This window comes from Labrus bergylta, chromosome 18 (assembly GCF_963930695.1).
Source record: "Labrus bergylta chromosome 18, fLabBer1.1, whole genome shotgun sequence".
Lineage (NCBI taxonomy): Eukaryota > Metazoa > Chordata > Actinopteri > Labriformes > Labridae > Labrus > Labrus bergylta.
Window position 1 is genome coordinate 21,386,759 of NC_089212.1, and position 11,933 is coordinate 21,398,691.

General features: G+C 43.2%; 1 protein-coding gene across 4 annotated transcripts in view; it reads left to right on the forward strand.

Moving 5' to 3' along the window:
• The window catches only part of pcnt (pericentrin), a 38,645-nt gene that overhangs the window by 26,404 nt on the left and 308 nt on the right, over window positions 1-11,933 (forward strand). For all 4 annotated transcript variants that reach the window (XM_065966406.1, XM_065966407.1, XM_065966404.1 and 1 more), the window contains 17 exons: window positions 83-1,102; window positions 2,697-2,867; window positions 3,030-3,222; window positions 4,482-4,801; window positions 4,907-5,009; window positions 5,116-5,288; window positions 5,383-5,661; window positions 5,861-6,018; window positions 6,253-6,382; window positions 6,886-7,677; window positions 7,780-7,971; window positions 8,125-8,334; window positions 9,085-9,311; window positions 9,394-9,473; window positions 9,570-9,711; window positions 9,801-9,898; window positions 11,632-11,933. The exon at window positions 11,632-11,933 is cut by the window's right edge and continues 308 nt beyond it. In XM_065966406.1, the coding sequence (XP_065822478.1) occupies window positions 83-1,102; window positions 2,697-2,867; window positions 3,030-3,222; window positions 4,482-4,801; window positions 4,907-5,009; window positions 5,116-5,288; window positions 5,383-5,661; window positions 5,861-6,018; window positions 6,253-6,382; window positions 6,886-7,677; window positions 7,780-7,971; window positions 8,125-8,334; window positions 9,085-9,311; window positions 9,394-9,473; window positions 9,570-9,711; window positions 9,801-9,898; window positions 11,632-11,663 (4,320 nt within the window). In that variant the 3' untranslated portion in view covers window positions 11,664-11,933. The remainder of the gene's footprint in view (window positions 1-82; window positions 1,103-2,696; window positions 2,868-3,029; window positions 3,223-4,481; window positions 4,802-4,906; window positions 5,010-5,115; window positions 5,289-5,382; window positions 5,662-5,860; window positions 6,019-6,252; window positions 6,383-6,885; window positions 7,678-7,779; window positions 7,972-8,124; window positions 8,335-9,084; window positions 9,312-9,393; window positions 9,474-9,569; window positions 9,712-9,800; window positions 9,899-11,631) is intronic.

Consider the following 11,933-nt stretch of genomic DNA (forward strand, 5'->3'; position numbering starts at 1 on the left):
CGCTGATGTTGTCGATATTTAACCAGGCTGTAATTACACGTTTCACTGTCTGATCATTTTTTCTGATCTTTTCTACAAAAAGGTTTTGGAGGCTGAGCTTGAGGATTTGCGCTCACAGGTGGAGCACCTTAAGTCTGAGATTGTGAGGGTGCGCGAGGACAAACAGGAAGAAGAGGAGCGCCTTCATGAGGTCATCAGCACACTGCAGGCAGAGCTCGCCACATTAGGACCCATCCTGCATGAAGTCAGCGACTCTCAGGACGGCGACAGCATCAACCCCTCGCCCGCTCCCAGCCCAGAGCCTCGTCACTACCCGATCCAAGAGAGAAGGGGAGGGCCGAGTAGCCTGAAGCAGGAGCTCAGCCTGACTCGCGCTACCTCGTCTCGTCCCCTTAGATCTCGCCTCAAAGCCCTTCAGAGTCAGCTGGACACTGCAGTTGCAGAAAAGGATGGACTTGAGCGACTGCTGCTCACTCAGGAGGAAGAGTACAGAGGGCACGGAGAGGAGTTTGGTAAGAGGCTGAAAGCTGAGTGGGACAGAGCTGATAAACTCCAAGAACTGCTCACTGCTAAAGAGGCCGACCTGCAGAAACTCAGATCCTGCATGGAAGATGAAACGGAGAAGAGGAAATTATCAGAGGAGGAGAGGGACACCTGTCAAAGTCAAGCCCAAGAGATGAGCGCCATGAATGAGAAGAACGCCGAGCTCAGCGCTCTGATTTTGGAACTCCAAACTAAACAACAGGACAGCATGAGGGAAATCACAGCTCTACAAACGAAGAAGCAGGAGTTGAATATTGAAACAGAAGCCCTGAGAGAAACCAGCCTCACTCTGGAGAGACAAGTCCAGGAGGTACGAGCTGAGGTAGTGGACTTTGAGGAGCTGGTCGCAGAGGAGAGGACGAAGGTTAAAACCCTCGAGACTGCGATGGAAGAGCTGTCTGCGGAATGTGAGGTGCTGAGGAGGAGGGAGGGGCAGCTCCAGGAGGAAATTGAAAGGCTCAGACAGGAGGCGACCTCGATGAGAGCCTGCATCCAGAACCTGACATTTCAGCTCAATGAGAGGGAAACAAGTCAAGAAGACGCTCAAAAGGAGGTGTTGGTGAGTCAACTGTTTGGTTTTCACTGTAAAGAGCTCAATCCCTGGCGCAAATGTTAACCATAACTGCAGCTGAATGATAGGCCTCTTGAGAATGTAAATTAGTGCCAGGAATATTGAAGTACAATCTTTGGTTAGATAAGATTGTGATGGTGTTTGTTTTAATAGTTTACAAACTAAGCAAAACAGACCTTGATTTTAAGATACTGTCTTTTAAATAATATTACCTAGTATAAGGCCTGGACTAGTGTTGTAGTACTTGAAATCAGTCTTGGTCTCAACAAGACCTGTCTCGAGTCTTGTCTCTGTCGCAGACTGGGCGTACTCCGGATTTTAAATCAAGACCACCACTGCTATTTTTCGACGTCATCACTGTGATGAGAAGGTCTCGGAGCACTCTGGTCTCCAGATGTCTTGGTCCCGGTTAGTGTGGTCTTGACTACAACACTAGCCTGGACTATGTAAGAAAAATATGCAATACCATTGTTCAGTATTGAAGGGGGGGGGGCTCCCTATACAGAGGCTGTAGTCCTCACTGTAGTGGTTGTGGGTTTGAATCTAATCTCTGCCCTTTGGGAGGAGAGAGTACGGGTTGACATGCAGCAGAGTTTCCTGTCTCTCTTCAGCTGTCCAATCCTATTCAGTATTTTCATTACAATACAGTTAAAAAAAAAAAAACATACAGTATAACCTATGGCTCACAGTTTTCATGTCTATCTGCTATTCTTCATGTTTTACACATTACTGTTGTTTGCAACATGTTTCTGCTGAGGAACAGGAATGTTTTTCCCCCACCACTTAAATTGGTATCAATCAATCTGAGGGTAGTGGGTGGTTAGCTTTAGCTTCCCTTGAATTCCCAAACGGCCTCCTTAAGTAGTCTAATGTTGCTTTTTTTACAGCCTATGCTGCTGATTTGAAGAGGGTCTGAATTTTTACCACCTGCAGAGTACTTTTTATAAAAAACTCAACCTGCTTTGACAGGCCCCATACTCAGACAGGAAAGAACAGGCGAGCTCACATCTGGTTACAGTTAGGGGCCGTAACACGTCATCACAGCATCGCTCCTGAGACAGCAGAATCTGACTAATGCAGGGGAAGTTACGTTAAAATGAGGAAGAAGGAAGACAGTCTGTGTTGGCTGTTGTTTGTGAAGCTCTGATGCACTTTATCTTTTCATTGCTTTACATTCCATCTTGACAGGATGTGGTAAGGAGGACAAGTTTTGATTGCTATAAAGAATGCTTGCAGGCTGTAATGCTCCTTTAGTGCTGCTTCTTGTCTTTGCAGTCTTGAGCTGTTTTTTGACGAGTTCTTGTTTTTCTTTTTGGTTAGCAAATTAAGCTAATGTTGTTAGAGTGGACTTAAGAGGTTAATAGCAGTAGACTTAGACACAGACAATAATCCTTAGAGCATTAAACTGCAGCTCAAATCTATTGTTGCTTTTTTTATAAACAACACGCTTTGTATTTTTTTCTTTATTCAGGACAATCTGAACTTTAAACAAAAATTAGTTAAACAATAATGTGTGGATTTTTATAAAAATGCACTTTGTGATTCTGGCCGCTCTGTAAGAATGTTTGTTTCTTTGTGTCAGACGCATGCTGAGCTGACTCTGGCTAAAGCAGACGCTGCCTTGAGACAGAAGGAGGCTGAGCTCGCCAGGCTGAAGGCTGAGCATCAAGCTCAGAGGACGGAGCTGACCACAGTGAAACAGGGTTTGAGTTCCAGTACAGAAAGAGCTGAGAAACTACATGTGGAAGGACAGGTGGGAATATATGAAAACAATAACAGCAAAAACTGATTTTATCAAACTTGTATTTGACATTTTGATCCAATGTCTTGTTTATGGTGATGTTTGATATATTCTACTAGACTGAGTTGACAGCTGTATTATCATTTCTTTATGTTACTTATTTCCACCCATTAGACCAAAGACCGTGCCCTAGTCAACCTGGATACCGATAATCAGCATCTGAAGGCAGAGCTGCGACGTCTACAAGAGGACCTGGCTGTGCAGGAAGAGGAGCTGGCCTATCAGCAGAGAGAACTACAGCAGCTCAGACATCACTGTCAGCAGCAGCAAACCCTTCATCAACAACAACAGGGATACAATCAGAAAGGTAAACACTTGATCGTTGTTAGACATCCTCTTTCTGTTGTGTTTTCCAAATCTGCACTGTCCCAATGCAAAGCTTCATTCTGCGTAGCTAATCTTATTACATAAGTTCAATCTAGTTAAACTTGACAAGACATTATGTAATCTTACTCTAGGAGACGATGTCAGGATTGAATTTCAGCACTGCTTGAGCTTATTTTATCGATTGACTGAAGAGCTGCTTCAAAACAGCAAGGTGGAATATAATGATTTTTGTGCCTTTTTTTTATTTTTAGGAAGTCAGGTCATTTTAAGAACAGGGATTGTTAACAACTTTTCAGTTCAGGTTTCTTATCAAGGAAAGATCTTAAATTAAAATGATAGTAGTTTCTCGATCGTGAATATACTGTATGCTGCTTTTCTCTCCTCTCTCTCTTTCTTTGGATTTTGGACGGGGAAAAAAATGCAGCTTGCAGACGTCACTTGGTTCCAGGATAATGGGTTATTGTAGTTTTTATTAGTCAGGCTTTTTAAAGGAGGTGTTCGCACACTAACTACTTTATGAAGTAGGGGCGTAGGACATCAAACTTTCACATTAAAAAGAAAGAATCCTGCACACTTCTCTGGCATCACCAATTTATTTGAAAATAAATCACAACGTTTCCGTCCCTCTGAACCTTTGTCAGGTGTGTTCTATTTCTATGTATTAGTTACATGTAAAATGTTGAATGAAAGAGTATGATTATTTGTAGTTAATAATCAAAATGATCACTAGGCTTAATCTGTATAGTTTTGCACTTTTATCACATAACAAGTAACAACAGAGTTCGAGTACTATATTAACCCCAGAGAGGAAATTGGATTATTGAATTACAGAACAATAACAATCTATCAAGACTACAGACTTTCTCTTTTAGCTGTGTAGTGTAATGGTAAATAAAGAAAAGTTGTATTTACTCATGACTACTTGTTGAGTTGATCCCAGAGAGCTGATACATGACTTATATTTTCTTCTCTTTAAAACATGCACATCTGATTTTTAAACTACTTTAAGTCTAGTGATGCTTACCAACCGGCAGTCTTTTTCTTCCCTGTCCTTGCGGGTGCATTGCAGCATCCTTGTTTGTGTTAGCATCACCTCAAAGTAGAGCCGTTAGTAGGATGGAGCAGAGACCTACTCATTAAAAACAGCTCAATGGTGCTCTCCAAGGAATCTTTTACAGTTGATTCTGTCCACGAAAGAAGCACGCCTTTATAATACATTTTATTTCCTTCTCCTCTCAGACATTTCTCACATAGCTTTCGAGGATGGCGTGAGTGTCGACGCGTCGCTGAGCTCACCTGAGGTTTTGAGGAGGCACGAATGCTCCGAAGACAGAATCCCAGAGCGGTTCCACACCTCAGTTCTCGGCTCACGTCTGTCTGAGATCAGCGCTCTGAACAGCACGGGTCTGGATATCCCTCCTGTCAAACTCTCACCCAGGGTCGTCATGGAGCCTCCGCTCTCCAGGACCATCACACCCGATCCAGTCACACAGAGCACCCACTCCCCGGGCTCCATGTCGGACAACTTGTCCATGGTCGACTCAATGGACACTGACAAGGTAAACAGTCCAGCACCCCCCTTATGTGGTACTTTTAGGGTGTTTTGTAATAAGATTCTTGGTGTGAAGACGCTGTTGACATTTGTTTCAATCTCTCTCTCTCAGGTGCGTGAGTTGGAAGGACTTGACCTAACAGCACCTCCATCTCCTCTTGGCTCCACCTCCTCCATGTCAGCTCCAGAATGGGCCAGTGATGGATATGGCAGCAGTAAGTGCTGGCACACTTCGACTAATATTAATATTCAACAGTTACATGTCCCCACTGCAATGTTTTATAAAAATATTTTATACTTGTCTCTTCTTCGGTGTTTCAGATGTGAGTTCAGAGTTGGGTGCGAGGCTGCGAGTGGAGCTGGAACAGACTGAACGGTTGGATGCTCAGTTTGTGGAGTATCTCCGCTGCAGAGGAATTAACCCCACCGCTAACACAGACAGTGCAGCAGGCAGTATGAGCTACAGTGATGACCTGTTGTCACCTGAACTTCAGGTAGGTTTCATTTCTTAATTGAAGTTAAGCTAGTTATTCTATTTTTCTTTAGTAAAGCTAAATTGACTCAGTTTCTTTCTCCATCGTTCTGCAGGCTCTGCTGAAGAAAGTCTATCAAGAAAGCTGCCGAATTCTCACACTGTCCCAGCGTCGGGTCGCTTCCTCAAACCAGCCTCAAGTCTCAGACCTGAAAGCGTTTTCAATGAGTCAGACACAACAGCATTACACTGAAGAAAGCTCCACTCCACTGGACCCCCGAGACAAATCGTCCTTCAACCCTCCAATGAGCTGGCAGCAGGAGAAGAGGGCGCTGCAGGACACTGTTATCGCTCTCAGAGAGCTGCTCTGTCGGATGGCTCAGAGACACTCACAAGTATGTGCACAATCATTAACTGAAAGAAAAACAAGTTAAGTGGCAGGACGCCATAATATTCCCAGAATTTGTGTATAATATGATGTAAAGTTAAGGGACGTCATTTCCCATTTTGGTGTACGATTCTTATTAAATATCAGAATTTTCTGTTTTTTATTTACTGTTAGTCGCTGATCACATTCCTCCTTTTCTGCCACAGCCTGAGTTCAGAGGAGACGACGACTGGCAGAGAGATCAGCTCCGGGCTGATGGACAGGTTGAATATCAGCTGAGGGCGGAGCTTGAGGAGCGCCAGAAACACCTGAAATGTGCTCATGACACTCAGCAAGAACAGAAGAACAAAATACAGTCTCTCAGGTACATGACACGTCCAATATCAGCACTTAACAAATCATTTACTCAAGTGCTGCACACATTTAGCTGCCTATTCAGCATCAATAAACTAAAAAGAATATACAACATAAGGGGAAACATTTCTTACTAACCACTTATTTGAAGCTACTTTTTTTTTTTACTTCAAACTGCACAAACGTTTTTTTCACACAACACAAAGTGATGAACATGAAGTTTTAAAAATGTCCTTTTCTACAGGCTGGCTGTCGAAGAAGGTGAGGAAGCACTGAGGAGGGAACAGAGCCGAGTGCAAGAGCTTCAACAGCAGCTGAAGCAGGAGAGAGATGTGAGTCTCCAAAAGGACAGAGAGGAGGAGGAAAGGAGAGAGGTAAGATGATAAGCACACCAAACATCCTGTCAAAAGGGAACCTGATGGAAATTCCAGGTCAAGTAGTCAAGTCAAAATAGCACAAAGTCCATTAATAACAGAGTTATGTCCCACTCACCATTTTCCTGCTCTGACTTCCTCTTTGTAGACATAAATACGTTTTTCATACATGATTTATTCTTCTCTTCTTCTTTATCATGTATATAACATAAAACCAGACTATGACAAACACATTCTCTAACTCTATAACAGGTGGCTTAATAGGAAGGCAGATACATTTTAATGTGAACATTAAGGCAGAAGAGTGGAGTTTAATTCATGTTAGGGTGGCATTGTGCAGTGAAAAGTAAAGTGGAACACCTAACTGTATAAAAAAAAAAAAAACATACCTGATTCTTCTACACTGCTTCCACCATGTTTTAAATATCATACAATGTGAAGAATTCAAAGAGTGTTGCCCTTTTTGAACTCCAAAGATGACCCCTCTCTTTTTCCTCCTCCAGGCTGCAAAGGTATCCTCTGAGCAGCACAGGTCAGAGGTCATGGCTCTGAGGGGTCAGGTGGACCAGGAGAAGGTGGCCTGCAGCAACCTCAGGAAGGAACTTCAGATTGAACAGTCTCGAAGTGTGCTGCTGGAGAAACGCCTAGACGACACCCATAAGGAGCTAGAAGACGGACGCCAAAGTTCTGCTAACCAGCAAAAGTTGAACCTGCAAGAAAAGACTCGTCTTGAACGTCTACTGACTGAAGCGGAGTCTCGCCTTGCAGAGGTTCAGTCTAAGCTCTCGGATGCTCACAGGAGGCTGGATGAAGAGAGAGGCCGCTGCTCCAGGCAGGTGGACGAACTCAGCCGCAGACACGAGGCCGATGAAGCCAGAGACAGGAAGTTCATCTCTGACCTGCGTGCCCAGCTTGAGCAGGAGCGCAGGCAGGGGGAGGAGCTGGCTGCCGTGGCGGACAAACTGAGGGCCGAGCTGCTGCAGAGCAGGAGGAGATGGGAAGAGAAGGACAGGATCAGGAGGGAGGAGCTGCAGAAGGAGCAGGAGGCCGCCGTCCGACAGCGTGTCGCGATTGACACCTTGAGAGATCAGAAGCAGGAAGCCGGTCGTGCTTTAGAAGCAGAGCGGGAGCAGACTAGACGCCAAGGGGTGGAGCTGGGAGAGCTGAAGGAGAGACTGCGACTGCTGAAGGACAAAGAGAGGGAGTGGGAGGAGAAGTGGGAGAAAGAGAGGAGGAAAGGAAGGCAGGAGCAGATGGAGAGGGAGAGACGGCAGGAGACGACCAATAACAAACTGGTACTTACTCTCGTCACAGTTCTCAATCCTTTGATCCTCTAATTTAAGATATGCTTAAGGATGCAATCAAACACATTTCCTTACAAACATGTCTGATTTCAGTGTGAGCTGGAGTTGTTGAGGCAACAGGACCAGCAGCGCATGCAGGAGCTACAGCACACTTTGTCAGAGCTGCAAAGAGAGGAGAGAGAGATGGCTGCTCAGAGGCTTTCTGGACGAGCCACAGGGCAGCAACACAAGGCTGCATCCTCACAGAGCAACTTCCAGAAAGGCAGCACACAACCAAACAAGCAGGTACACAAGGGATTATTTCTGAGTGTTAAATAGGTTATAGATATGATGAAGCAGTGAAACCAGAATCCTGGCGTTATGCTACAACCTCTGAAATGTGCTGTTGTTAACTTTACAGAAGGGTTGTAAAACAGTGCGTTTCTATTTTCAATGCAGACAACTTCGTCACCTCAAATGCTGGAGAGGTTGTTGGAGGAGAACTTGGAGCTGACCGAGCGTGTGACATCACTCAGTCAGGAGAGAGCGACCCTCAAACACAGACTCACCTTCCTGGAGCGAGAGCTGCGGCGCACAGAGAACGAGCTCGCCAAGGTCGCTACAGAAACTGAAAACAGGCCTTTGAATGATGTGATCAGCAACAGCAAGGTCAGTAAGCAATGCAAGTGCACACATAAACACAGACGCATTTGTTTTGAAATGAATTATGACATGAGTTTCCTACTTTGGGATCGCCTTCCTAAAGATTGTCATTCAAGTTTAAGTTGTTTTTCAAAAGTTCTACTGAAGTACATTCAGACAGGTTATAACGTTAAGTTTGCTTTAACTGTTTTAAGACATCAGCAAAAGAAACTGTCCCATCAGAGCACCGCTGTGTCGACCCTCTGCGTAACGTATCAGTGCAGACGAGATCCTGGGTGCTGGTTTAGATGCTATTAAAACTAGCCAGTCACCACAGACTTAATTTAATCAATGAAGGAAGGATACAAACATCGTAGTGATTATTAAACTCACATTGTCACCACTCATGCTGTACAGGCGACTTGCTGAAATGACATAAACAAAAACATAGTGTAAAAAAAGAAGAGTATTTTCCAAGTACGCAAGTTTTCAAAATGCCACAGAAGTCAAAGATAAAACATAATGCTGGACAACAAACTATTGCAGCTGTATTTTCTGCTCCTGTTGTTTTTCTATTCAACTTTTGAGAATTGGAATTGAACTATTTTATTGCCTGAACATAACGTGAATATATCTGTTAGCTATAACCATATAATATACCAATTTTTTGACTACAATTTCTCAAAAAAAAAAAAAAATTGGACCCATTCAATTTCCCAGGGGCCGACTTAAATCACCACTAATACAAAAAAAAACTCCATTTCTATTGGTCTGCAGGTGCAGCGTTTGTATGAGCGTTACCTGCGCGCCGAGAGCTTCAGGAAAGCTCTGGTGTACCAGAAGCGTTACCTGCTGCTGCTGTTGGGAGGTTTCCAGGAGTGTGAGCAGGCCACACTGTGTCTAATCGCCCACATGGGGGCACGCCCGTCACCCCCCCTCTCCTCCCAGCGGAGACCCCTCGGACGTTTCAGAGCTGCTGTACGAGTGGTCATAGCTGTCTCGAGGTGAGGTGTGCCAAGATTTAAAGATTAAAGTTTCTTGGCGTTATGAGAGTGTGAAAGAATAAACAAACACTTTCATTTTCAGGATGAGGTTCCTGACCAAGAAGTGGAACAAAGCGATCAGAAGATTATCTACATCTGGGATTTGTAATGGGCATGCCTCAGGTCAGCTCAGTTAACACATATTACAGTAACATGCATCACTTGACTGTTTGTCTACAGTTTGATTGGGCGTATTTAAAATCTCAGCGTCTCTTACAGGGCCTAAAGCTGAAGTTTTAAGGCAGCAGCACCACAGACTGATTTCTGACTCGCCACCAGACAGAGACAGCAGTGCCGTCCACAGAGACATGATGTCTTCCCTCGTCCCACCCACCAAATCCCCCTTCAGGTTACACAACAGGTCAAAGCCCATCTTCACAAATTATTCAAGTAGACAAGTCTTCGCTGAAATGTTCCACCGTACAATCTAAATAATTGTTCTCACCTTAGGTCGTACTCCAGCACCAGTCTGGCCTCGGGGCTTTCAGGAGGAACGTTTATCCAACATCTAGAGAAAGTCCAGGAACGGTTGGTTGGAGCAAAGCCAGGTGAGCAGCATTAATAAATAAAGAGTTGAATTCACAAAGGTGGAGCTTTTTTCCCCCTCAACTGCCAACAGTTTGGTGCACGATTGAAACACTGGGTTTAAAAAAAAAAAACTGGGTTATTGTTAAATAACTGCACTTTGCTTACTTGCAAACTACAAAAGACAAATTTGTGTTAATAATATTTGATGTTTGATTTGCTCTAGAATGTAGGACTCTTGAGTGTGCAGTCACATTAAAAGTAATACACTAGTGAAGGAAGCCACAAAAGGGTACATTTATCAAGCCCAACTTCTTGTGTTGGGAGCTCCAAAGTAGAAAAACAGTGAGATTTGTCCCACTTGGTGATGTTACAGGGCACTGGGGGCCAAGATCAGACCAAACAAAATCAATCGGATATGGCCGTAATCTGTCAACTTCCATCAAATGTTCTGACATTTCCCCCTGAGAGCAGCTTTGAGAGAATAGCAAAGTGAAGACTAATGGAATTCATCATGTGGGTATGACAAATGTGTTGTGTAGTCTGATCCCAGCATTAGTTGCACGTCACCAACTTTGCTCTCCATGTATCTGAGAAATCAAAACAGAAAAATATGAAGAGAGTTCATTACAATAAATCAATAAAAACCTTTCTTGTGTTGACACCTGTAGTGATAAACAGTGTGTTATTACTCCCATAAAAAACTGTGTGCTCTGTCATCTCCCAACATAGTAAGCAAGATTCATTTAGCCCCACCCCCTAAAGAGGAAAGGAGGATACAGTCAGCCTGTTCCCCTCATATGATTGGTTATCGGCAGCGCTGGCTGCAGGAGAATAGGACGTGGCTGTACCTGAGCTGCTTGTCGCCCCTTTACCTGAATGGTCCAGGTGAGTGTGAGTGTAATCGACTCACTCCACCAATAAAGCCGCACAAGTCAATTCTTAGGATGGGTGCCGGGGTCACAGGGTGCACTGAAGTGGAGGTGGCAAAACTCTGGACTGGAATGTACATGCCATGCAGACTTGTTTAAAGCCGGTCATTTCATAATGTCACACTTTATTACTCTGATTGGTTTAATCATTCAGTGTCTGATTTAAGTTATTCATTCTAATTTACTGTATTCATTGTAATGGATTCATATTACGCTCATATACAGACATTAACTAAAGAAAACAGGATCTGTGTTCATGGTAGGAGAAGGTAGTTTGGGATAAAAGGTCTGTCGATTGCTTTGATCAAATTGTTTATAGTACTTGTAGATGGTATGACACATATAAGCAAACTGTGTGTGTGTGTGTGTGTGTGTGTTTGTGTGTGTGTGTGTGTGTGTGTTTGTGTGTGTGTGTGTGTTTGAATGCAGAAGTGTTTTTAAAATGTATTGTCTTCCAGGCATCAATAATTTATCTGATGATGATAAAGGATGTTTTGTTGACGTTTCTCTACCACTTTTACTGTTAAATTATTAACAGTGGTCAGGCTTATTTCAGTGGAGCAGCAGAAATAAACCGAAAATTCTGAATTATGTCAGCATTCAAATGTCTGATGAAAAATCTATCGTTTTCTTTTATCTCAGGACTTGTATGTCTGACAGATTAGATTTTTAAGAAAATGCCCTTATAGAAATGCTTAAGTACCTTTCTGAATGTAAGACCATCACCAGTCGCTTTGTATTTGAACTAAAATGTTAAGTATTTATTTCTATCATGTAAAAGATGATAATATTCACCTTTTCGTTTTGTTTTTGTGTCCCATCAGGTTCATCGGTTCTCCAGACTGACCCAAAGTAGTTGGACGACTGATGAGATGAAAGTCTCCCATCTACATATTGTTCAACACTGTCCATGCCTTAAATCCATGTAGAAATTTTAGAGTTGTTAATTTAAATTTCTTAGAAAGATGCGTCACATTTGTTGAATTTCCTGACATGATTCTTTTTTTTTTTTTTTAAAGGTACATAAATTATTTTACTACTGTATCTTTTCTATTCTCTGTACTGAAGTATTTTGAAGGACACCCTTTATATGTCAAAGAACAAATGTTTTTTCATAATAAATAAT